Source organism: Poecilia formosa, unplaced genomic scaffold (genome assembly GCF_000485575.1).
Source record: "Poecilia formosa unplaced genomic scaffold, Poecilia_formosa-5.1.2 Scaffold510, whole genome shotgun sequence".
NCBI lineage: Eukaryota > Metazoa > Chordata > Actinopteri > Cyprinodontiformes > Poeciliidae > Poecilia > Poecilia formosa.
Genome location: NW_006800449.1, coordinates 45,724 through 67,535, shown reverse-complemented (window position 1 = coordinate 67,535; position 21,812 = coordinate 45,724). Strand labels below are relative to the sequence as shown.

The following is a 21,812-nucleotide window of genomic DNA, read 5'->3' as shown; positions in this document are numbered from 1 at the left end:
GAATAGAGACTCCTCTCCTGTTTCGTCTCTGTATCCTGTGGAGCTTCCTCCTCACTTCTTCTGCCATCTGTTTTTTTTTTCTTTTTATTATTGTAGGCAATCTGTTGAGAGTTTTACACACGTCTGTGTCAAATCTTATCAGATTGTGAGGAAGAAAAGCAGCCAGATGTGTCACAACCTGAAAAAATCAGACTGAACGTTTTTTTTGTTTGCAGCTGGAAAAGTGGCTCCCATCACATTTCTCTTTTTCAGTCGCATTGATCTGCTTTTCCTGCTGGGTTATTATTAGTTATCAATTATTAATGCTGCTGCTGCTCTGTGGCTGTTGTAATAGAAAAACAAAGGCTCTTTGACAGGAAAAATAACTGATGTGAAATAATTTCAATCAAAAATAAAATGTCTGTGAATATGTTTCAGCTGACCGAGTCATGTGGGTTTTCTTATTAGGATTTTAATTAAATTTATTTTAGGAAAACAATGCAAAAATTCAGCATTTCTTTTTTTAGAAGACCAAAAACCAGAAACTGAAAGGCTTTTTGTCCAAAGGAAAATTTCAAAAGTAAAATACTTTTGTGGTTTTTGCATATTTATTTTTTTTAATGTACTTTAAAAAAATGAATAAAAAAAAAACAGAATTAAATTAACAGTTGAAGTTAAGTGACAACCAATTATGTATTGAAAGCAATTCAATCTACAGCAATTATTGATATTTTATAAATTATCCACTGGTTCCATTTTTCTTTAGTCTTGACATGGAGGTTTTTGCGGGTATTTGACCCTTCTAAGCCACCGTACTTGGATACATTAATGCACACACAGACGGCTGGTTCTCAGTTTTTACTTTATCAAAACATCTCCAACAAACTGGAGACATAACTGTGATCGTGATGACTTGATCGCTGTTTAGGTGGCAAACAACTTTTGCCGCACAGGAGCAGGGAGCTGACACACGATGTCCACCAGGGGGCGCTCCACCACAACCAGAGACAGATCCTCCAGCAAGTTCACAGACAGCAGGTGCTGTGGGACAAAGTAACAGTCAATCTGTGAAAAGGTTTGGGCACTGAAACAAATGTTTTGCAATATTTATTATTTGTTTTCTACCACATCATGCTAGGGGCATTGCAGACAGAAACTAAAGTAAATGTCTGCCAGAAATCTCAGAAATTTTCTAGAAAAACTATTCAGAGCGTGGAGGTTTTACCTGGAAGTTCTTGCAGGCCTTGAAGGCGTGGCTTTCTCTGAGCCTCTGTGGCTCGGGAAGACTCTGGAGGATCCTCTGATTGTACAACTTTGACTTCGCTTCAGGAAGAGGCTGAGCAGATGAAACAGAAAGGTGACCAATTACGCTTCCCTGAACAGGTTAGAAAAGGTCTAGTCGGGGGTGGGCAATCCTGGTCCTGGAGGGCCGGTGTCCTGCAACTCTTAGACGTCTCCCTGGTCCAACACACTTGAATCCAACAGCTGAATCGCCTCCTAAGTGCAGTCAGGTTGTCCAGAGTCCTGCTAACGACCTCATTATTTGACTCAGGTGTGTTGAAGTAGAGATACATCTAAAAGTTGCAGGAGACCGGCCCTCCAGGCCTGGAGTTGCCCACCCCTGGTCTAGTTAGACAAAACATTTTCATTACCTTTTTTTTGCACAAAATAATTCCTAGATAATGAGATTTTAGCTGTTTTAGGGTGTCTTGTTATTTTAAATTCAAATAAGCTGCTGCTGGCCACGACCCCCCAACTTAACGTTTACACTTGGACATGAAAATGGCTGCAAAAACAGATGAGCACTTATATAACCATGCTCTTTGAAAAGGATTAGTGGTGCCTCCTGCACAACCAACAAGAATCCAGCAAGTGGTTTCTGGAAGATAAGTCAACAAGAAAATACTTGTGTTTTCCAGCAGCCATTGTACAGCACATACAGTTGTAAAACCAGCTGGCCAAATGTGCTGGAACTCATTTTGAGTTGCTGGGTAACGATCAGAAGAGTTTTAAACAGCTCATTTTCCTGCAGCTGCTGAAAATGTAACAGATGGTGCAACTTTGGTCCCCAATTGAACCGAGTCTACTGGCTATCAGACATGATCCTTAATGCCAAAAAAACAGCTCTTTTAATCGCTTTCACTGTTTTTAGCAGCAGTCAAGGCCCACATTTAAGTACAAAATCGTATAAAATGTTTCTGGATGACAGAGCGATGCTGAAGAATTGTGAGCGGGTGGCTTTGCGTACCAGACTCTGGTCGATGATGCAGAACATGAACACGTCGTGTAGCATGATGTGCGCCGGGTTGTTGGGGTTGAAGGTGATCTGGGTAACGGGCGTGTCGCGCTGCAGCCACAGCGGGTGCAGGCCCTGCCTCTGCAGCTGCCGGCTCCATACGCTGTACTCCTTCTGCTTCAGGGAGAACTCAAAGATCTGCAAACCAACGACACAAAGTCAGCAGGTTCGATCCTCTGGGTGAAACAGAGACGTCGCCGAGGCGCCCACCTGCTGGTCGGCATGAACAGAGACAAGGTTGCCGCTGGTCGGGTGGATGGAGACGGCCGTGGGGCAGGAGCTGTAGGCTGGGACCGAGCAGTGCAGCTGCAAACCACAAACAGATTCTGTTTCCTGTCGCTGTTCTGCTCCATGATGTCCAGACAAAAGCAAACATCGGCGCTCACCTTCATCTTTCGAAGGTTGAAGACGTGGATCTCGCAGTCTGTGTTCGCCGTCGCGAGCCACTGACCGTCTTCACTGGGAGACAGGATGTGGATCGGCTGTTTGGAGCCTGGAAACACAAAAAAACATTAAAAATCAGGGAATATTTAATAGAAATGGTTCAAAAAGTGACAAAATGATACATTTCTGTTCGTTAACTGGAGCATGTAGACCCAAAAAAAGGACAATTGCTGAAAAAAAGAACATATTCAGAGAAGTTATTAAACCCAAACTGTATAGATTTTGTATCTAAGATGAAAATACTTTTATCTGTAATTACATTTTACCCCAAACTCCTCAAATGCCAGTTTTAGATTCTCCTTGTTTAAACTCATTAAAAGAATGTTATGTTACTGCATTTTAAGCAACAAAATGTTTATTTTCTTCTTTGTTGATTTGCATCATTAACTCAGTAGTTAAACCAATCAGACGTTTCCAACGCTATGACATCATCTTCTGCCTCTGAGCAGCAATCCAATCAAACCTCCAGTGAAACTCACCAGACTTGTGTTTGAGGGTGTGAAGGTATTTACAGTCCGTCTGGTCGAGAGCGACAACGACGACGGAGGAGAAGCTGGAAGAGGCGAACAGCCTGCAGGAGTCCGAGGAGAAGCAGAGCTGATGCACCGACTTCAGCTCCCTGGGCAGCTTGGACACCTGCAAGGAGGACGAGACGATCAAACAAGAGACCAGTTTCTGAAATGTTTCTACATGCTGCGCTTTAAATATCAGGATAAATACAGTTAAGACCATAAAACAGCTGAAATAATTTCTAGTTCAGACGCTCTATTATCAAAGTACTCCACTCATTGCAGCTGTGACCGTTGCTATTAATACTCTTTATGCTTTTTAATTAATTTTTTTCTCACTTTTTGCTTCATTGAAATACACTGAAAATGTCAAGAATTTTTAAAAATTTGACAAAACCTTTGCTCTCTTTGAAAGCTAAATACTTATAAACTCCATTAAAGGTTAAACAGGTCGAAAGGCTTTCTGCATATCTTCAAGTGAAGCAGCTTGTTGCTAACCCATAAAAACGTAGCCACAGGTGTCTGCTCTGAGGAAATATAAGAAGCATTGCTGTAGGTTTTACAGTTTTCTCCATGTAAAATATTTTCAGTCTTTCTGTTCAGTTCAGTCAAATTTCATGGTTAGAATCTGAACTCCATTATAAATGTCCAAATCTGAAAGCTTAAATAAATAAATCCTGCTCTTTGTTTGGCTTTTTGCTGATGAAAATGTTCGCTTCCTCGCCTTTTGGATGCTGACGTTGCTGCTGCTGAGCTGCAGCCTGTAGAGACGAACAGCGGCGACGGTGGCGTAAGCTAACCAGCTTCCACACGGAGACAACGCGCTGCAGCAGATATGGTCCTCGCCCTGCAGGGGGCAGCAAACACAACAATCAGTTTGATAACTTGTGACGTTTCACACAGAGAAAACTCCAACAGAACCAGAACCAGTCACCACAAACTCGGGCCTAATTGTTGTTTTTTTCAGCAGTTAGAACGATTAGTTTCTGTTTCTGTCTAAAATAATTTAATTACTTTCGGAGTAAAAAAAAAAACACTTAAATCCAATATTCCAATTTACTGAATCAGTCTCTACTCATGTTTTACTGTTTTGTAAAAAAATAATAATAAACAAAAAAATATTAAGGGAATCAGTACAGATTAAAAAACAAAAATTGTAGTTATATTTCACTGTAGAGTTGACCTGAAGTCAAACAAGATGGCGGTTCTGGGCGTGGTGACATCATTCTGAACTATGGAAACCCAAATGGTCCAATGGTGTAAAAATCCAGATTTTCCAAAAATTAAATATTCAAAATCAAAAATTTGATTAATCAAAAAAGATTGATTTATCACCCAGCCCTACTGTCATGCTTTCTCTGCTTTTAAGATGACCAAATAAAACACCCTGAATGTTTTCCTTCAGAATAAAATCACTGAGATGAAAAGCTGGAACCAGTCAAACCATTTCAACATGTTCAACCCAGATGGTTACCATGGAAACAGAACCCACCTGCCCCCTACCCACCTTTATCTTCAGCTGGATCAGTTTCTCTGGTTTCCTCTTCACAGGTAGACTCTCTCCAGGTGTTCCTATCATCATGCAGTAGAGAGTAGAATCGTTTTAAGGATAAACAAATATAAAAATATGACAAATATAAAAATATGATTAGTAATTTTTAGTTACTAATGACTAAAAATTCTGATTTTTAGGTATTAAAATATAAAATTAGGTAACTTGGCCAAATTACAACAGTATTTACAGTAGCTGTAATAGTTATCTCCAACTTGGCCACTAGATGTCAGTAATTGGATTAACTAACATTAGGAATATTTACTCTGCTGGGAATTTATGGATCTCATCTGTGTGACCAAAGAAAATTACTACTTCAGCTCCAGAATTTGAATCAAGTATGTTCAAGTTTCAGATTCATGTCTGATGTTTCAGACAAACAACAACAGAGTTTGTTTGGAGGCAGATAAAGAGCAAAATCCTCCAGTTTCAGTTTCTGCTACATGCTAAAGGTGACCTATTATGCTTCCTTTAACAAGTTAGGATACTATGGTTTCTAGGTGACGACCGGAACTCTGCTGGGGTTGCTAGGTTACAGGCTGGGATTTGCTGGGGTTGCTAGGTAACGGGGCAGCGCCTGCTGATTTGTGTCCTTACATTTGGAAGGTTTTTGAAACAACTAATTTTTCAGACATCAAAAAAACCTTGACTTTTTTGCCTTAAACCACTTTTTTGTTTTAACTTTGGGTTTTTTTTGGAGGCGTTGGAACCCCAATTGGGGGACCAAAAAAAACATACAAAATGTGAATTTTTCATAAAAGGTCCCCTTTAAGACCAAACAACAAATCTTTTTTCCCTGATAAACTGTAAATTGCTCCTTAGATTCTGACATTTTCGTGTAAATTTGTTTAATTCTGCAATATTTGACTTCACGCTGTCTCAGTGCTGCCCTCTTCGGGTTGAATGATGGCTACTGCAGTTGAATTTTCCTATTGGTTCCAACATTAAAGCTTGATTCATCTTTACTAAATGCAGTGTTTAGGAAAAGAGAGTGGGCTGAGGCAGAACTCGCTGTTCACTCAGTCAGGAAGGTTAGTGCAGAGTTTACAGCTTCACGTGTTTCGCTGTAAACGTCTAATAACAGAAGAAAGTCGCTAGATTTGTCACTTTTTTGAAAAAAAAGTCATTAAGTGTAGCAATAAAGTAACTAGATCGGCCATCCTCGTCCTGACCACACCCCTAACTAACCCCCTATGCTCATCCCCAGTCTTGGCTCCGCCCACTTTGGAGGATTTATTGCTTTTATATAAGTTTAGTTACACTTTAAGATGTTTGTTTGACATTAATGAAACTAAATATCTGCACCTTTTGAGCTAAATTTATCCACTGTGAACCTGTTTCTGAAGAAATAAAAACACTTCAAAATAAAATGCCATCAAATAAATATTTGAAACCAAAAAAAACAAACAAAAAAAAAAAAAGGGTTTAGTTTGGTATTTATGTCCACTGAGTGAAAAGTTCTTTATGATTTGGTTTAATGAGTTTTCTCACCATTTCTGTCGCTCTCTCCAAGCCTCCACAGCTCCAAATGATCCGGGAACTGGAAGAGCAGAAGTCCAGCTTTCTTTGCACAACTAACAAGGTTTCTCTACAACAGAGAGGATGCAGGTTATTTCCAACCAACAGCAGCTATTTATACTACACAACCATATGAAAATATTAAGACGTGACGTAAAAAAGTCAGTTTTTTGTTTAAATATTTGGATATTTAACATCAACTAGAGAGAAAAACAATCAAGCACATAAAACACAAATGGAAAAAAATACATTTTTAAGCGTTTTTTGAAAAATACAATAAAAATGCAGCTTCTGTTGAAGTAGTGAATTGGAATATCTTCAGCATCACGTGATTAAATATCATTACTGAGGAGTTTGAACCAGTTTTTTTCCTGTTTAAACATTAGATGTTTAGCTTGTTGCACTCCTGACTTGAGGAAAGAGAAAATGTGGCGAAATCCACTCAGAAAGAGGCTGTGCTTAGGGATTTAAATACATTTAAACTGAAATTATGACCAGGTCTAGCTGTCCAAGTGAGTGACTGCAAGACGCTACATGCAGTGTCCTAAAACCGCAAAATATCATCAGAGTTGAGATGTCTGAATCAATTCATAAATATTTAAAAAGGGAGTCAAATTTATTTCATGAGGATCAATTTATGCTGATAAATGTTCCTGCATACGTCCAATTATTAACCATGTTTCTGAAAACATCCTCTTATTTTTCATTCATCATCTCTCGTTGCTCCCAGATGATGTTGCTGCCTCCTGGAAGTGAGGGATTGTTTGTTATCTCATATTTCTTCCTCTCATACTCAGTAAGATTTTCTCTTTCTGGACTCACATGTGGGAAAGCAATTTTATGTAACGCAGACTCCTGGGTGTTCTTCTCCACTTTGTCCAGCAGGGGCCTCACCACCAACTGGGTGTCCATACCTGAAACAACCAATCAGTTCATCTTTAAGCTTTAAAAATATTTTTGTTTTCTTTCCCTACAGATGAAGGCTTCATCTGAAGACACAGTTGAACAACTGAGACAGAAACCTCAATGTAAATATGACACTATGGCGAATCAACTCTGACCTCCAGAAACCACGGCTGTGTCGGTGTGAACCAGCGCCCTAACGTCATGCGAGTGGTTCTTAAAGGTTCTGGTCTGGACCCAGAGCTTGTCCTGCTGGCCCACAGTGGAGGGGAGGAACTGGAACTGGACAACGGTTCCCTCAGACGTCCCGGCAATCACACTGCTCTCGTCCTGTCAAACACACCATTCTTTATTTTGTTTTCTTCAGATAGTGATATTTACATTTCTTCTGATAAATTGAATAAATACAGAAATGTAGATATGAATTAAGTTAATAAATAAATAAATAATCAGTTCACATTCAACATATGCTCTTCTTCTTCTGTCTCTATCTGGTTTTTGCTTGTAAAAACAGAAATGAAGAATATAAAAACAACTATAGATCAACATTACTCTGCTGAGTCAGTGAGTCTGGACAATATGAATGAAAAACATATCAAAATACTAATTATGATGCTAGTCAATAATTATTATAATTTGATAATTATTCATTTGTTTTTTGTTTTAAATATGTGAAATATTGCGAAACTAGTGGCGCGACCTTTCCTCTTTTATCCACAGTTTTAACTTCATGCCGTTGTTTTTTTATTTTTAATCAGTTATTAAGCACAGTGGGAAAACCTGAAACTGCTGCTGGGCAAGTTACTCAACAGCTCGTTGCTAGGTAACCAAAGAGTGAGTAAGTGAGATGTTGCTAGGTAACCAAAGAGTGAGTAAGTGAGCTGCTGCTAGGTAACCAAAGAGTGACTCCACAAAGAGAGGTTAAGAGGCTAAATACTTTCCTCTGACTACATCTCCCAGAATGCTGTGTGGTGTTTTCTAGAAAATTATTGAGATTAATCTCAAAATTTCTGAGTTTTCAAGTAAATTTTAGACTTGTCTTTTTTTTTTTTATCTAAAACTTTTCTGAGTTCTTCTCTGGCAAATTTTAGACTTTTCAAACTCAGAAACTTCAAGTTTTTTTTTTTCTTTCTCAGATTAATCTAACAAAAATTTTAATTTTTGCTAGCAAATATTTGGCTTTTCAAACTCAAGAATGTTTCTGCTTTTTCTAGAAAAAAATACTAGGATTAATCTCAAAATGTGATTTTTTTCAAGCACATTTTGAGATTTTCAAACTTAGTTTCTTCTAGAAAATGTTTGACTTTTAAAACTCAGAAATTCTCTTGAGTTTGATCTCTAAATTTCTGAGTTTTTTGTTGGAAATTAACTTTTTTCCCGTTTTTTATTGTAATAATACGCTGTTGTACATATTTGCTAACATCCAATTCCAACATGCGCTCTTTGTCTTGGGTTTCCTACCTGTGAAACGGCCAGAACCAGGACATCCCACTTAGTGACCAGATGGGTTCTGATCAGAGTTCCAGTCAACCCATCCCAGATCTGGACCTTTCCTGCAGAATCGCCGCTGATGATGGTGTGGTCGTTCAGAAAGGCGACGCTCCACACCACCACCTCCCGGCTCTTTGAGGTTCCAACGCCTCGGTCCACCAGCAGCCTGTGAGTGGCCTGGCCTGCAGTCAGAACCAAACAGGAGGAAATAACGGACCCAGAACCCAAAAACTGAGCAGACGTTCTGCATGGATAATGTCAGGATGAAGTTACCTGTTTCTGAGTCAAAGATCTTGATCATGTCCATCATTCCTGCTGCTATCTGAGCACCAGATGGATGCCAGGACAGCGATATGATCCGACCTGAAGGATTAAAAATGTATCTGATTTTTCTGATCGATCAAACTGTGACTCTAGTGAGTGAGTCTTAATTTATCATGCAATAAATTGATTTATTACTTATTGCAACAGGCCTATTCACTATTACATAACATTATTTATTGTTATAGTGTTCTATATAGCAGGAAATATGCAAACCAATCAAGCAATTCAATAAATGTAACTTTGACTAAACCACTACAAATTATATTTTTCTAGCCATTCAGAGATGGACTTTCTTTCTCTAGTGTTTTGCATCACTGTTTTTCTTTCTAAGTCTTTATAAAGAAAGAAAGAGTGTAATTTGTTACAATGCAGTTTAAAGTGTGAGTGGTGGGAGACTCACCTTTCTGTCTGCTCAGGTTTGTCTGAAACTGAATCCTGTCCTCCAGGACCTCAAACATCTTCACAGTCCCGTCTTCACAGCCAGCCTGTCAGAGAAAACAGACCTGGATCAGTCAGACCCAAAACCCAACTTCAGTCTAACGGGACCAGGCCTGTCACAATAACACATTTTTCTGGACGATAAATTGTCCCAGACGTTTTTACAACAAACAATTATATTGTCATTTAGAGACCATCGTAAGGGCATAGTAAAGTAAGAACACATTCTCACAGATCAATAAACTTTAAATTATAAAGAACATCTAACATTTTAAAATGTGAGTGTCAAAATTATTTAAATAGCACTTTTAAAAACAGGTTAAAACTGCTGTACAAAGATATTAACACAGTAAAATGAACAAAGAATGAAACTAAAACATCACAACAAAAAAGTTACAGTATCAGGCCTCATATGTCATATGTCAACATATAAAAATGAGTTTTAAATAGTGATTTAAAATGACCCAGATTGTGGTCAGATCTAATCTGAAAAGGTAACTTATTCCAGAGAAAAGGAAATATCCAAAATTAACAACAGAAACAACAAATAAAATGAATTATGAAGTCTCTGTAAACAAAATTGTCCTTCAATAAAAGGGGCTAGTTTAGACCAAAACAAAAGACTGAAGACATTTTGTCATCCAGTTTTTGGTAGAAAGAGAAAAATAATAAATAATGCAAATGGAAATTATTAAATTTGTTTTAATTTATCATGCACTTAATTGATTTACTGGGACGTCTACACACCGCCAGCAGTGTCCCCTGGCTGTTGCTGCTGATTGTCCAGATTGGTCCTCCGTAGGCCTCGATGCTGTACCGAGGCCTCAGGTTCTCCAAGTCATACTCTGTGATCTCCCCTTCCAAACCAGCGCTGAACAAACGACGGCCGACCCAGCAAAGCGCCTCGATGGACCTCCCGTCCCGCCCAGCGATGACCTGAGTATCAACAGATCAGAGAATCTGTTCAGCTGACAATGGAAACGTTCAAACTAACCGCAGGTTTGATCCTTTACCTTCTCCTGGAAGTAGTTGTCGGCAAAGTTAAAGATCTCCACGGCGCCGTCTGCTCGGGCCACGGCCAGCCGCTCCGTGTGGCTGTTGAAGGCCATGGACCGGATGGCGCTGGGCATGTAGTCAAAGAAGCGTACCCGGTGCACTTTAAACTCCCCCATTTGGATCTGGGACAGAAAAAAAAACACAAAAATATGAAGAAAATAAATAACCAGTTCTAAAGTTCTTTTCTCTACATCTTAAAACAGAGTTCCTAAAAATAAAGGCCAAAAAACCATTTGCATATAGTTGAACCCATTTGTGTAGAGTTTTAAGCTGACATCAGTTAAAAAACAAAATCTAATCATTAAAAAACTATTTAAACCAACAAAAATATAAATAAAACATTCAATGACATCTTTTTAGTTCCTAATATAGACAAGTACTTTCTTAAACGTTATAAATCCTAAATTGCATAACAATAATTCCTTAAATCTTAATAACATTTGAAGGAATATGATATATACATATAAAACCTTTCATCGACTCATTAAGAAACACTAATTATTCCGTCATAACCCGCAATTAAAATGTTATTTACAAATTCGACGAAAAATCAGCTGAATTTCTAATTTTTTATTCATATTATTGTTCTTATTAGATATCATAATTCTTAATGGAACAAATGTATCATGACGCCGCTCAATTGGCTGTAAAATCCTGTTTAAATCTAAAGAACAATCTAAAGAACATGAAGAAACAAATAACAGTTAGCTCCAAATGCTAACGATAACTGAAGCGAACTGTCGTTTAAAAGCAATAAAACGCCTCCTAACTCAAATATAACAGTTAAAAACTTTCTAAACCTCTCTCTTTCCTTTATTTTCAGCCAAACTTACCATATATTTAACACTACACGTTTCAAAACATCAGGAACCACGTTGATCATGACCCGGAGCAGGAAGTCCAGGGGGAAGTGCGTCATGACGTAACGTGCACGCATCACTTTCCGGTTGGCGGGAAGCTGAATGTAAACAGAGCAGTTCGGATTCCTGAAACAGTCGTTTCGGCTTTATCTTAATGAACTTTTTCATGCGGATTTAAAGACGCTGCGGCTGGTTGGTTCTCAGCAGGATGGTTCAGATATTCATACGGTCAGAACTGCGATGTTTTTAATTTATTTCACCAAAGATCTTCGTAATGTTTGGGGAATAATTTTCCAAAAGATCCAGAATAACAGCAGCAGATTTAAAATTTGACAAAAGTATTTAAAGATGGATAGCAAAGCTTATTTGTGAGTCGTAAAAATAATCATAAAAGTTTTTTTTACTTTCCTCTAAAGCTATTAAAATATTTTTAACAGGTGCTCCTCAAATATCGTTCCGATGTATAAGCTGCAGGCTAAAACATTTTAATTTTAATAAAGTAATGTTATAAACCTTATTTATTATCTCCTAATTTATCTGAAATTCGCAAACTATCATTAATTATCTTAATCTATCAATTAATATAACTAATATTAATAAATAACAGTTCTGAAACTATCTCATTGTGTAGCAAATAAAAATATAATCAGATAATTTTATATTTTTGTAATTTTATGAACTAAAAATACTCACGATTGTGGGATGCTTTATGTTTATATTTTTTAAAAAATTATTTTATTTTTAATTTTCTCTTCACACCATTTTTCTGTATGTTTTCCAACAGCTGATTAGCACTGGATATGTGCAGTGCCTTGCAAAAGTATTTAAACCCCTCGAATTGCTCCAGATTTCATTGTTATTCCAGTTTTATGTGGCAGGGCCAATCTACTTTGTATTGTTCTGTGTTCTCTTAAAATCACAGAAAATTACATTGAATATTGTGGTGGTAACATGACAAGAATGGTGTAAATACTTTTGTATGATACTATATAGATATTGTTCTGTTTTTATTAATCTTTTTAATCTTAAACTGTGATCATAAAAACATCTCATGAGGTTTGCATGAGAAATAAACATGTAAACATTCCCCCTCTCTCCTGTTTTTTTCTATGAAGAATTTCCTGTGCTTTAGTTGCAGAAGTAGTGACAGAACTTCCTGCTTAACCAGATGGTACCGTGTGTCTGTGTTCCTGCAGGGGCAGCGTGGACGGCAGCAGCCCTCCAGAGTGGCTGCTGGTGGAGCTGCAGGGAGAGATGATGTCCAGGCGCAACTCTGGGCTGGCGGGAAACGTGATGGGAGACCTGCTCTACACCAAGGAGGTGCAGATCCTTCACACCCAATGGAACCATCCAGTCACATCAAGATGAGATGCATATTTTAACTGGGCTGAAACAATTAATAATGATGAATTTACTAATTTAGTAATTGATTGATTATTAATGGGAGAATATAGACTCAAAAAAGTAAATTTGCTTTAAGGAAAATATAATCAGATCAAAAATTAAACCAAAGCTGGACATAAAATATATGCAGTTTGCATTTAATTTTCTTTAAAAAGAGCAAACTTCTCTTGTTTTCCATCAAATTATTCCTATTTCCTAAATGACAGAAATCTTAGCAAAAAAATTTTTTTTTTGTAACTTTCTTTGAATTTAGTATCAGAGTTAATTGTCTTTCAAACATATTTAGCTTTCCTTCCACAAACGCCTCCACGACATTTCAATTGTGGATTGAAACTATCTTTTCAGTTCACATGTATTGTTTTTATTTCCAAGGTGTGGTGCTGGAAAAGTTTGAAAACTTACCTTGAAAAGTGCTTGAATTTTACTCTGGTGAAAAATGTACAAACATTTTCACTCAACGGAAGAAAAAGAAAAAACATCCACAGTTCTGTGTTTTAGTCTCTCAACTTCCTGTGCTGTTCGTCTTTCGTCCGCCAGGGGTTGCCGGTGCTGATCGTAGGACATCACATTCTCTACGGGAAGCAGGTCAAACTGGAGAAACCCTTTGCTGTCCTCACCAAGCACTCCGGACATTCACAGGACACAGATGCTGCCGGTGACATTGCCATGGAAACGGACCAACAAGGACCTTCGTCTTCCTCATCCTCCTCCTCCACGTCCTACTCGGTGTCGGCTCTCATCAAACGGAAACTGATCTTTAAGACTCGCCCCAAACCCATCATCACAAATGTTCCCAAGAAAGTATAGAAGGACGATTACTGGCCAGTCCAAACGGGTCAGAGGCTGGTTCTGTGATTTAAAGTGCTGCTTTGTGACGTTTTTCTCCTCTGTTTGGACTTAATTGTTTTTCTCTCCTATTCCTAATATAATTAAATTATATCTAAACTGCAGAAGCGGTTTTGATTGTTGCCTTATAATCTGTTCAGTTATTATTTGCTGCATCAATCCAGTTTTTTTGTTCAGTTTATTTAAATCAGCCACATTTATTTACATCTCTGATAAAGATGTGTCAAAAATACACAGAGGCTGAAACAATTAATCGGATTAATCGTCATAAATTGATTATTGAAATAATTGTCAACCAATTTAGTAATCAATTAATCATTAGCTGGAATTTTCAGACTCAAAAAAAGCCATTTGCTGGAACAACACATTTGTCTAAATGTGTTTTAGCTTCACCCAGTTCATTTTACTAAAGGAATGTTATTGCATTTTAGTTTATGTTTATTTTCTTATTTAAAAGGGGAATTATATGTTGGAGTTTTGCATATTAAAATGTATTTCTATTGCATAAAAACGCATAAGTGGTTCAATTCAAAAATCTTTTTTTATCCATTTAATCGGTTAATCATCAGAATAATCCGTAATAATCTAAAATAAACTGATAACTCTCAGTGTTAAGAAAAGGATGATAAAGCAGTAGGTACTAATAAGTGCAGCAGTTAGAAACAGACATCTTTCAATGAGGATTTAGATAAAAATTGTATTCAGATTACATGTTAGCGTATTTTTCAGCTTTAAAACATTAATTTTTTAAGGTATTTTACACATTTTTACCTATTCCCTATAAAATTTGAGTTAATCTCCCTAATTTGACAATCTGTTCAAGCACAGTGGTTAAGATAACAGTTTGGACCTCCCGCCTTCAGAGCAAAACCACTATCTGACCAACAGGGGGCAGCAGCGACAAACAGAATAAAAAGTTCAGGTTTTATCCAAGAATCATCAGAAAATATAAGTTTGCTGACAAACATTCAGAGTCTTACTCTCTGCTGCAGCAGCAACATGTTACCAGAATGCTAATGGTTTATAGGGTGTGTTTGATGAAGGCGTTCCCACACATTTAAAAAAAATGGCTGCCTGTCAGAGGCCCCCATGACTGAATGGACCAATTCATTGAGCGACTCACTCTTCGCAAACCTCTAAACTTGTTTTCCGAAGTCAAAAACATGAATTTAGTGGAATAGTTCCCATAGGGGGGGATGGGTGCCAATTTTGGGTCCTGGAATGGCAAACAGACGGTCCAGAGATTGAAATTATCCCCTGGAGTTAAACAAATTTTAAAATGATTATGTAGAGAAGTGTGAAAAACTGTCAAGGATTGTTATTTTGAGGTGAGATCCAAAAGTAATAAACAACCAGGTGGTCTAGTTTCTAGTGCAAATCTCTCAGTACACTTGAAATAAGACAAAACTAACTGACAAGTAACTTTTCAGCAAAATATTGGAGCTTGGTTCAAGAAAATAATTCCTTAATGTTGATTTAAAAAGAGTGCTTAACATGTCATAACGTGGGGGGAAATGTATTATAGAATATGCTATAAGTAAATAATAATATATCAACTACATTAATTATATTAATTAGTGATTTAAAAACAAATGCAATTTTTTTTGCTGATTTGTTCTAATGATTTGTTTATGACCAAAAAAACTGAAATAAGAAACCTGTAAGCTGTTGAACTGTCTCAGAATAAAATACATCGTTTAGGATTTAGCTTCCGATGTCGCTCCAAGATGGCGGACCAAGAATCAAGAACTCATGACATCTTAAAAACACATTTTTTTCTTTTAATGTACAAGTCCTTTTTGAATCTATACATTTAAAATTGAACAAAACAACAACAGAAAAACATAAATTAAAAGAGAAAGTCCACTGGAGACACGCTTCCAGATTTTATAACTTAAATCTCTTTGGTGTTCAGTCTTTACACGGTTTTGAACAAAGTCCATCCAACGTAAAATGACCCAAATATCAAAAAAGAACAATGTTCGATAGAAAAACTTCACTGTTACACAAATGAAAGCTGGCATCCTAGGAAAATGTTTAAAACAATCTCTGAATTGGTGAATGAAACTATAGTTGAGGCTGTAAACGGAGACTTGGACCCTCATGAAGAATAAATTAGTCCTTGACAGCACCAGAAATCCAGCTGCTTGATGATTCAGATGTTCTGCTTGGAGCAGGTGATTGTGCTGTTGTTGACCAGCGGGACGGAGTCAAAGCTGCTGGGTTCAGACTCTGAAACCCAGTCATAAAAATCTGATTCCCCCCCTCATTCCTGTCTGCATACAGTCGTTACAAAACTTGAGTTTTAAGTTGCTGAACCAATCATACGTCATCACCTTTAATGTGGTCTTGATCAGTAGCCTTCTAACGGTTTTTTTTTTATTTGGACTTTAGCTGCCATAAGCTTATTTTCACTCAAATTTGACGTTGATAAATGCAGAGTGGGACGCAAGTTATCACGAATGAGCTAATCTTAAGATCATTTTCTTAAAACCCTCCGTGTTCGCTTATCTAGAGGGCCGACCGTCTTTAAATAACATAAAGGGTAAATTTTTATAATATTCTGACGCTGCTGAGGTAAACTTCTCCAGTATTTAAATTTCTACACAGGACCGTTATAAACCGTTTCTCCTTTCCGTTCTGCGATACCGCCGCCATCTTTGTTTATATCAACTGACTCCGCTTAAGGATGACCAGCGGCGCCCTCTGCTGGATGGCGGCCAAACTACATAATATAAAAATAAGAAGTTAATGTTGGCACAGATATTCATATTCATCAAGGCACATTACTAGCAGCTGGTGAGCTCACTTAACATAAAAAAACGTTCAAATATTTATGAAGATTAAAATGACAAAAAAGTGATTAAATCTGCTTGTGTGTAGACTACACCATCTTCATAATCTGATAGATTAACTGTTTATGGTATTAAAACTGTAATCAGGTAATCATACATGCTAAATTTGGCTAAGCTAATCTAAGACATTGTAAGCTAAAGCAAGCTAATGGGGAGTAAAGTCAGATGCAAAAAAGTAATATAACCCAAACTACCATAATCAAACACAAGATAGGACTAAGTAGAAAAGGTAAAATATGCTAGGGTAGGCTAAATTCAGTCGAGCTATGTTTATGTTGACAGAACTAAGGTAGGCTACGCTAAGACAGGCTCAGCTGAGCTAATGTAATGACTTACATGAGAGAGAGAATAATGTTAAAATTTCTGCAGTTCTCTAAGGTTTTCAAACTATTGTAATAACAGAGAAAAAGTATAATTCCTCAAATGATTAACTGCATTTATATTTTTAGGTAATTGCTGTTTGGAAATCACTTTGTTGAAGCTATTTTACTATTTGATTTCTGTAAAACTGCAATATTTTAGTTTTTTTTTCTTATTCCAGCAAAAGAAATGCAAACTAAATGTATTTTGGTGACTGGCTTCTGGTAATGAAAGATGTCTGCAGATCAAATTTAACAAAGGTTTAAGTTATCTATTGACTCAACACTGTTTATCCATTGAGTATTACTTAAAATTAATTGGCTTTACAAACAAACTGAAAAATCTGAAAATAGTCAGGTAAAAAGACTGAACAGAAAATGAGTGAAAAGCAGCCAAAGTTTAAAGAAAACTTCATAAATCTTGGAGAACTACTGATCAAGACCATTTTAAAAATGAATCTCTTGCCGCCTGGAAGAAAGAAAAATAAAAATACACTATGAATAGATCAGGACTTTTAAAAAAATGTCCCCTGAGTGCAAATGTTCTCTGTTTCTTCTAAATATTTGGGTTCTGGACTCTCCACACTGTTTGCTTTCCGATTATCTTGAAACAAGCGAAAGCCAGAAATAACTGATTTCTTCAGGTTCAGCTTCATAGCGATCACCTTCAGGTTGTTTCTGACTCACTGAAGCTTCATTTCCACCAGCTGGGTGTTGACATTTTCAACATATATTACATTTCTATACACTTTTTCTAAGATTCTTGTTGCTTCATATCAAGGTTTGTGACAGAAATACAGCAACTCTTGACCAATTTGTTTTGACAGAAGCTGAGAGAAACTACTGATCTTTCAGTCCAACTTTTCACTCTTTTCACGTTCAGATATTAGCTTTGTCATTGCGGTGTGTTTCCTTTATTTTTGACCAACTGAGAGCTGCTCTTCTTCCTGCTATTTTAATTTAATCATCATTCTAAAGTTAGACTTGCACTACCCTGAGATAAGTGCATGTTTTTACTCTGCAGCTTGAATGTTTTCTTATTGGTTGGTTGTACATGATGGGTGCCAAAGTCCAGTCCTGGAGAGCTGCTACTCAACTTTTAGATGGCTCCCTTGTTTGACATCGGAATCAAATTGTTCATTAGGACCTTTTTGCTCTGCAGAGGCCTGACAAAGAGTAATTAATTGGAGAATTGGAGACAGGTGTGCAGAAGCAGAAATGCATTTAAAGGCTTACGGATAGTAGATATGCAGAGGTGGGCAGAATAGCTAAAAATGTATTCAAGTAAGAGCAGAAAGAAAGTTGCCATCCAATTAAGAGTAAAAATGAATTTGGTGAAAAGTCTTTTAAGAGGAAATTTAGTTATTTTAAAACTCAAAGTGAAAATAATTCATATAAATACAGTGTATTATAAGCCTGGCGGGCCACCAGGCTTAACTTGGCTAAACATTGTTTATTAATTATAGTTTTTTTTTTTATGAACCATTAACAGTGAAAGCAAAGACGAGTTAAAGAGCCTGTGGAGCACAAAGGCAGCACGATGTGGTCAGTATGTCAACACCCAGGAAACTGACATCAGGCGTCGATTTTTACTCTCTGATCACTTCCTGTCTTCACTGATCTACATGATACAACAATAAGTAACAAATAAAAGATCCCAAAATTTTGGACACTTTACTTCGGATTAAACAACTAAAGTGCAAAACATTATATTTATTTTAATTGTATTTTTTATGTTTGCCTTTTTTAAGACTTTGTAGTTGGTATTTAGGTATTGCTAATGCAAAATCACAAACTTCCTGTCAACTATAAACATTTTTTAACTCAAAAACACGGCAGATGACTGGATCGTCCCAACCACCAGGCTTAGCAAGTTTTCTGAAAGAACATAATTACAAAAAAATAAAATAAGGCAAAAGGGAAAAAAAAAATCAAAATCAATTTCTTTCAGTATGAAACTTCTGACAGTTTCATATTGAAATACGTTTGTTCTTCATTTAGTGAAGAGACACTTAATTATAGTTACTCAAGTAAAAGTTAAAAGTACAACATAGTAAAAATACTCCTAAAAGTAATTTTTTTCCCCCAAAAGTTACTCAAGTAAATGTAACTAGTTACTACCCACCTCTGTACAGGACCGGACTGGAACTGGATTTAAAAATATTTTCAATTTTGCCTCAGACGCATCAGGAACTTTGAGGTTTCCTCCTCTAATTTTCTCACTTCTGGTTTGAAAAGCAATTAAAAATAAAAATAAAAAAATCACAGGTCTGCCGCTAATTTCTCCTCAATAATGTCTGTCTGAACACTTTAAAGCTGCAGATGTAACGTTTATAAAAAAATTTGTTTTTTACATATTTGTCAGAACTGTTGCCTGTCAGGACAGTTTGTTATGAGACAGATAATCTGTGAAAAGATCAATCTCCTCCACTTCCTCTCTGAAGAAAACAACCAGTCAGAGTCAGGAGGCGGGTCTAAGTGCTGTCAATCACAATCTTGTGCAGTGCTGCTCATCCCCCTTCCATTCCCTGCTTGATCCCTACTACAGCTTTTCCCCGTTAGCAGATCTTGTTGTGAATGCTAAAGCTAGTTAGCATAGCCACCGATAAAGGTGGATAAAAGGTTTTCCTGTCATCTGAGTTGTTTCCGCCACTAGCACATTTAGCAGCCAGTATATGAGGTTTATTGACGGCGCTAGGACCCGCCTTCTGGCTCTGATTGGTTGTTTTTGGTCTCAGGGAGGAGATAAATTATATCAACAGATTAATTGTCTCCTGACATGGTGACAGGTTTAAAACATTTTTTAAATAAAAGTCACACACTGCAGCTTTAAGGTCTGAATCCAAACAGTGGAAGCACCAGCCATCTCCCAGATTTCAGATTCTCATCTTTGTAGCACCAGTGTTGAAGATCCCAGCTCTTTGCTCCACCTTGTAGAGTCAAACTGCAGTGAAACCTGGAAGCCATCCGGCCGCCGCAGTTCAGGACTCCGCGTACGGCAGGTGATACTGCTCCTCCCTCTTGTTGCATCGTTTTGCTACAATGGCTAAGTACAGCACCAGCAGGATGAGCCAGTAGCAGGCGTACAGCACCGTCCCTGCTATCAACAAGGCCTTCTCCATTTCGCTGAATGGCTCCTGGGTTTCACAGTAGACGGTGTACGCTACGCCTCCTAGCAGCACCAGCGCCCAAACTGTGACCGGCACAGCGCCAATGAGGTTGACCACTATCTTCCTACGGCCAGACGTTCCCCATCCGGCCTTGTTGATGGTGAGCAGGGCAAACATTTTGGCAGGAAGCAAGCTGGACATGTAGAGCAGAGAGTAGAGCGACATGAAGATCATGACCAGACTTCCTCGCAGGAAGCAGGCGTAGGTGGCCTTCACCATCCCAACCAGCTGCACCGTCAGCAAGAAGAGCAGGATGTTCCAGAGCCTCCCGCGGTAGAACAGGTGGATCACTGTTGCAACCAGGAAGAAGGGGAAGAAACCGGTGACCACCGACTCGTAGGTCATCCACAGACTGTGCTTGTGGAACCAGAGGGCGTTGTAGAGCCATTCACGGAAGTAAGACTTGCTCCACCGTGTTTGTTGGTTGAGCCAACGCAGGTACTGCGTGGGTGTCTCCGTCTGGCACTGCGACCGCGCCGTGTATTTAGTCTTGTAGCCAAAGCTGAGCACCCGGTTGGTGAGGTGGCGGTCGTCGCCAAAGCTGCACTTGGAGCCCAGGAAGGTTTGGTGGTACCAGGGCTCCAAGAAGCGCTGCAGCAAGGAGTTCCTGTACATCCCCAACGGGCCGCTGATGCACTGGACGCAGCCGAAGTAGGACTGGCAGGCTCGCTCGATGTTGAAGGCCATCCAGTAGCGCACGCTGCTCAGGAACGAGATCCACGAGTCGTACTTGTTGAGGATCTGGAGTGCGACATGGTGCAGAGAAATGTCTTGTAGAAAACAAATAATTTTCTTTCAGCAAAGAACAACACAGTCAGAGCAGAAATTAAGTCAAAACTCTCCAAAAATAAATTAACACATCAGACCTACTATACTGATGTTTTTACATGTTGATGTTTGAAGTATTTTTATAGACGAATGAAATGATCAGGCGTCAATTAAAGCTATGCAAAATGTTTATTTTCTAATTTAAATTAGGGCTTGAATATTGTATAAAAATAGAAAATGTATATATAAATGGCTGTCTCAAGTAATCTGTTCACTAAAGATAAACCAAAAATAAAATACAGCACATGAAAAACCCAACAATTATTTAAATAAGTAGGTGGATAACTAAAAAAATAAACAAACAAACAGAGGTTACAAAAATAAAATATAAATTAAACAAAGTAAATATAATGGGGGCATATAGTATATATGCTGTTCATTGTTCTGTTAAAAAAACAGTAACTTTTTTTATCCCATTAATAATCAGAATAAATTAATCTAAATTAATTGGTAGTTTCGGCCCTAATTTTAATTCTATATAACACAGATTTGGTGTTTTTAAGCCTGTCAGTGTTTCAGATGACCTCTTCCAGACTCAGAGCTCTCTCAGCTCTGCTCACTGCAGAAAACTAATCAAAGATCCTTCAGATCAACGTTCAGCTCCGCTTCCTACCTGCACGTCCCCGCCAACTCCCCCCACCATTGGGTCTTCCTCCAGAACCTTCAGCATCTCTATAGTACAAGCCGGGTCCAGAACGGTGTCCGAGTCGCACACCTGTACAGCAAGACAAAGGGTTGAATAATTCAGAAGGTCAAATTCAGGCTGCAGCTGCTGCAGAACGCGGACTGCTGATTATGCAGAAAAAATCTGCAGAGAAATGAAGGACTGCTGACAGAGAACTGGGCTGGATCATTCAGGTTTCACATCAGTGGGTCGACCTCTAACCCGAAGCGCCACGCAGCATCACTTCACCCGCTGGGGTCCGAACAACTTCCTCCTGGTTCCCATCTGCAGAAAAATCTGCGCTAATTCATCAGTC

General features: G+C 38.0%; 3 protein-coding genes across 3 annotated transcripts in view; 1 reads left to right on the top strand and 2 right to left on the bottom strand.

The window, feature by feature from the left end:
• Positions 1-822: 822 nt before the first annotated feature.
• Positions 823-11,434, bottom strand: utp4 (UTP4 small subunit processome component). Its single transcript, XM_007579176.2, has 17 exons — positions 11,344-11,434; positions 10,468-10,632; positions 10,202-10,390; positions 9,417-9,501; positions 8,966-9,055; positions 8,663-8,874; positions 7,360-7,531; positions 7,121-7,212; positions 6,272-6,368; positions 4,736-4,800; positions 3,953-4,075; positions 3,199-3,355; positions 2,662-2,768; positions 2,486-2,581; positions 2,228-2,413; positions 1,205-1,315; positions 823-1,020 (listed from the first exon to the last, which is right to left on the bottom strand). The coding sequence occupies exons 1-17, from the start codon at positions 11,344-11,346 to the stop codon at positions 904-906; spliced, it is 2,067 nt and encodes a 688-aa protein (XP_007579238.1). The 5' UTR covers positions 11,347-11,434; the 3' UTR covers positions 823-903.
• Positions 11,435-11,446: 12 nt separating this feature from the next.
• chtf8 (CTF8, chromosome transmission fidelity factor 8 homolog (S. cerevisiae)) lies at positions 11,447-13,761 on the top strand. Its single transcript, XM_007579175.2, has 3 exons — positions 11,447-11,598; positions 12,567-12,690; positions 13,312-13,761. The coding sequence occupies exons 1-3, from the start codon at positions 11,579-11,581 to the stop codon at positions 13,579-13,581; spliced, it is 414 nt and encodes a 137-aa protein (XP_007579237.1). The 5' UTR covers positions 11,447-11,578; the 3' UTR covers positions 13,582-13,761.
• Positions 13,762-18,735: 4,974 nt separating this feature from the next.
• The window catches only part of has3 (hyaluronan synthase 3), a 14,562-nt gene continuing 11,485 nt past the window's right edge, over positions 18,736-21,812 (bottom strand). The window contains exons 4-5 of the mRNA XM_007579174.2: positions 21,446-21,547; positions 18,736-20,745 (exon numbers count right to left, since the gene is read on the bottom strand). Of these exons, the coding sequence (XP_007579236.1) occupies positions 19,816-20,745; positions 21,446-21,547 (1,032 nt within the window). The 3' untranslated portion in view covers positions 18,736-19,815. The remainder of the gene's footprint in view (positions 20,746-21,445; positions 21,548-21,812) is intronic.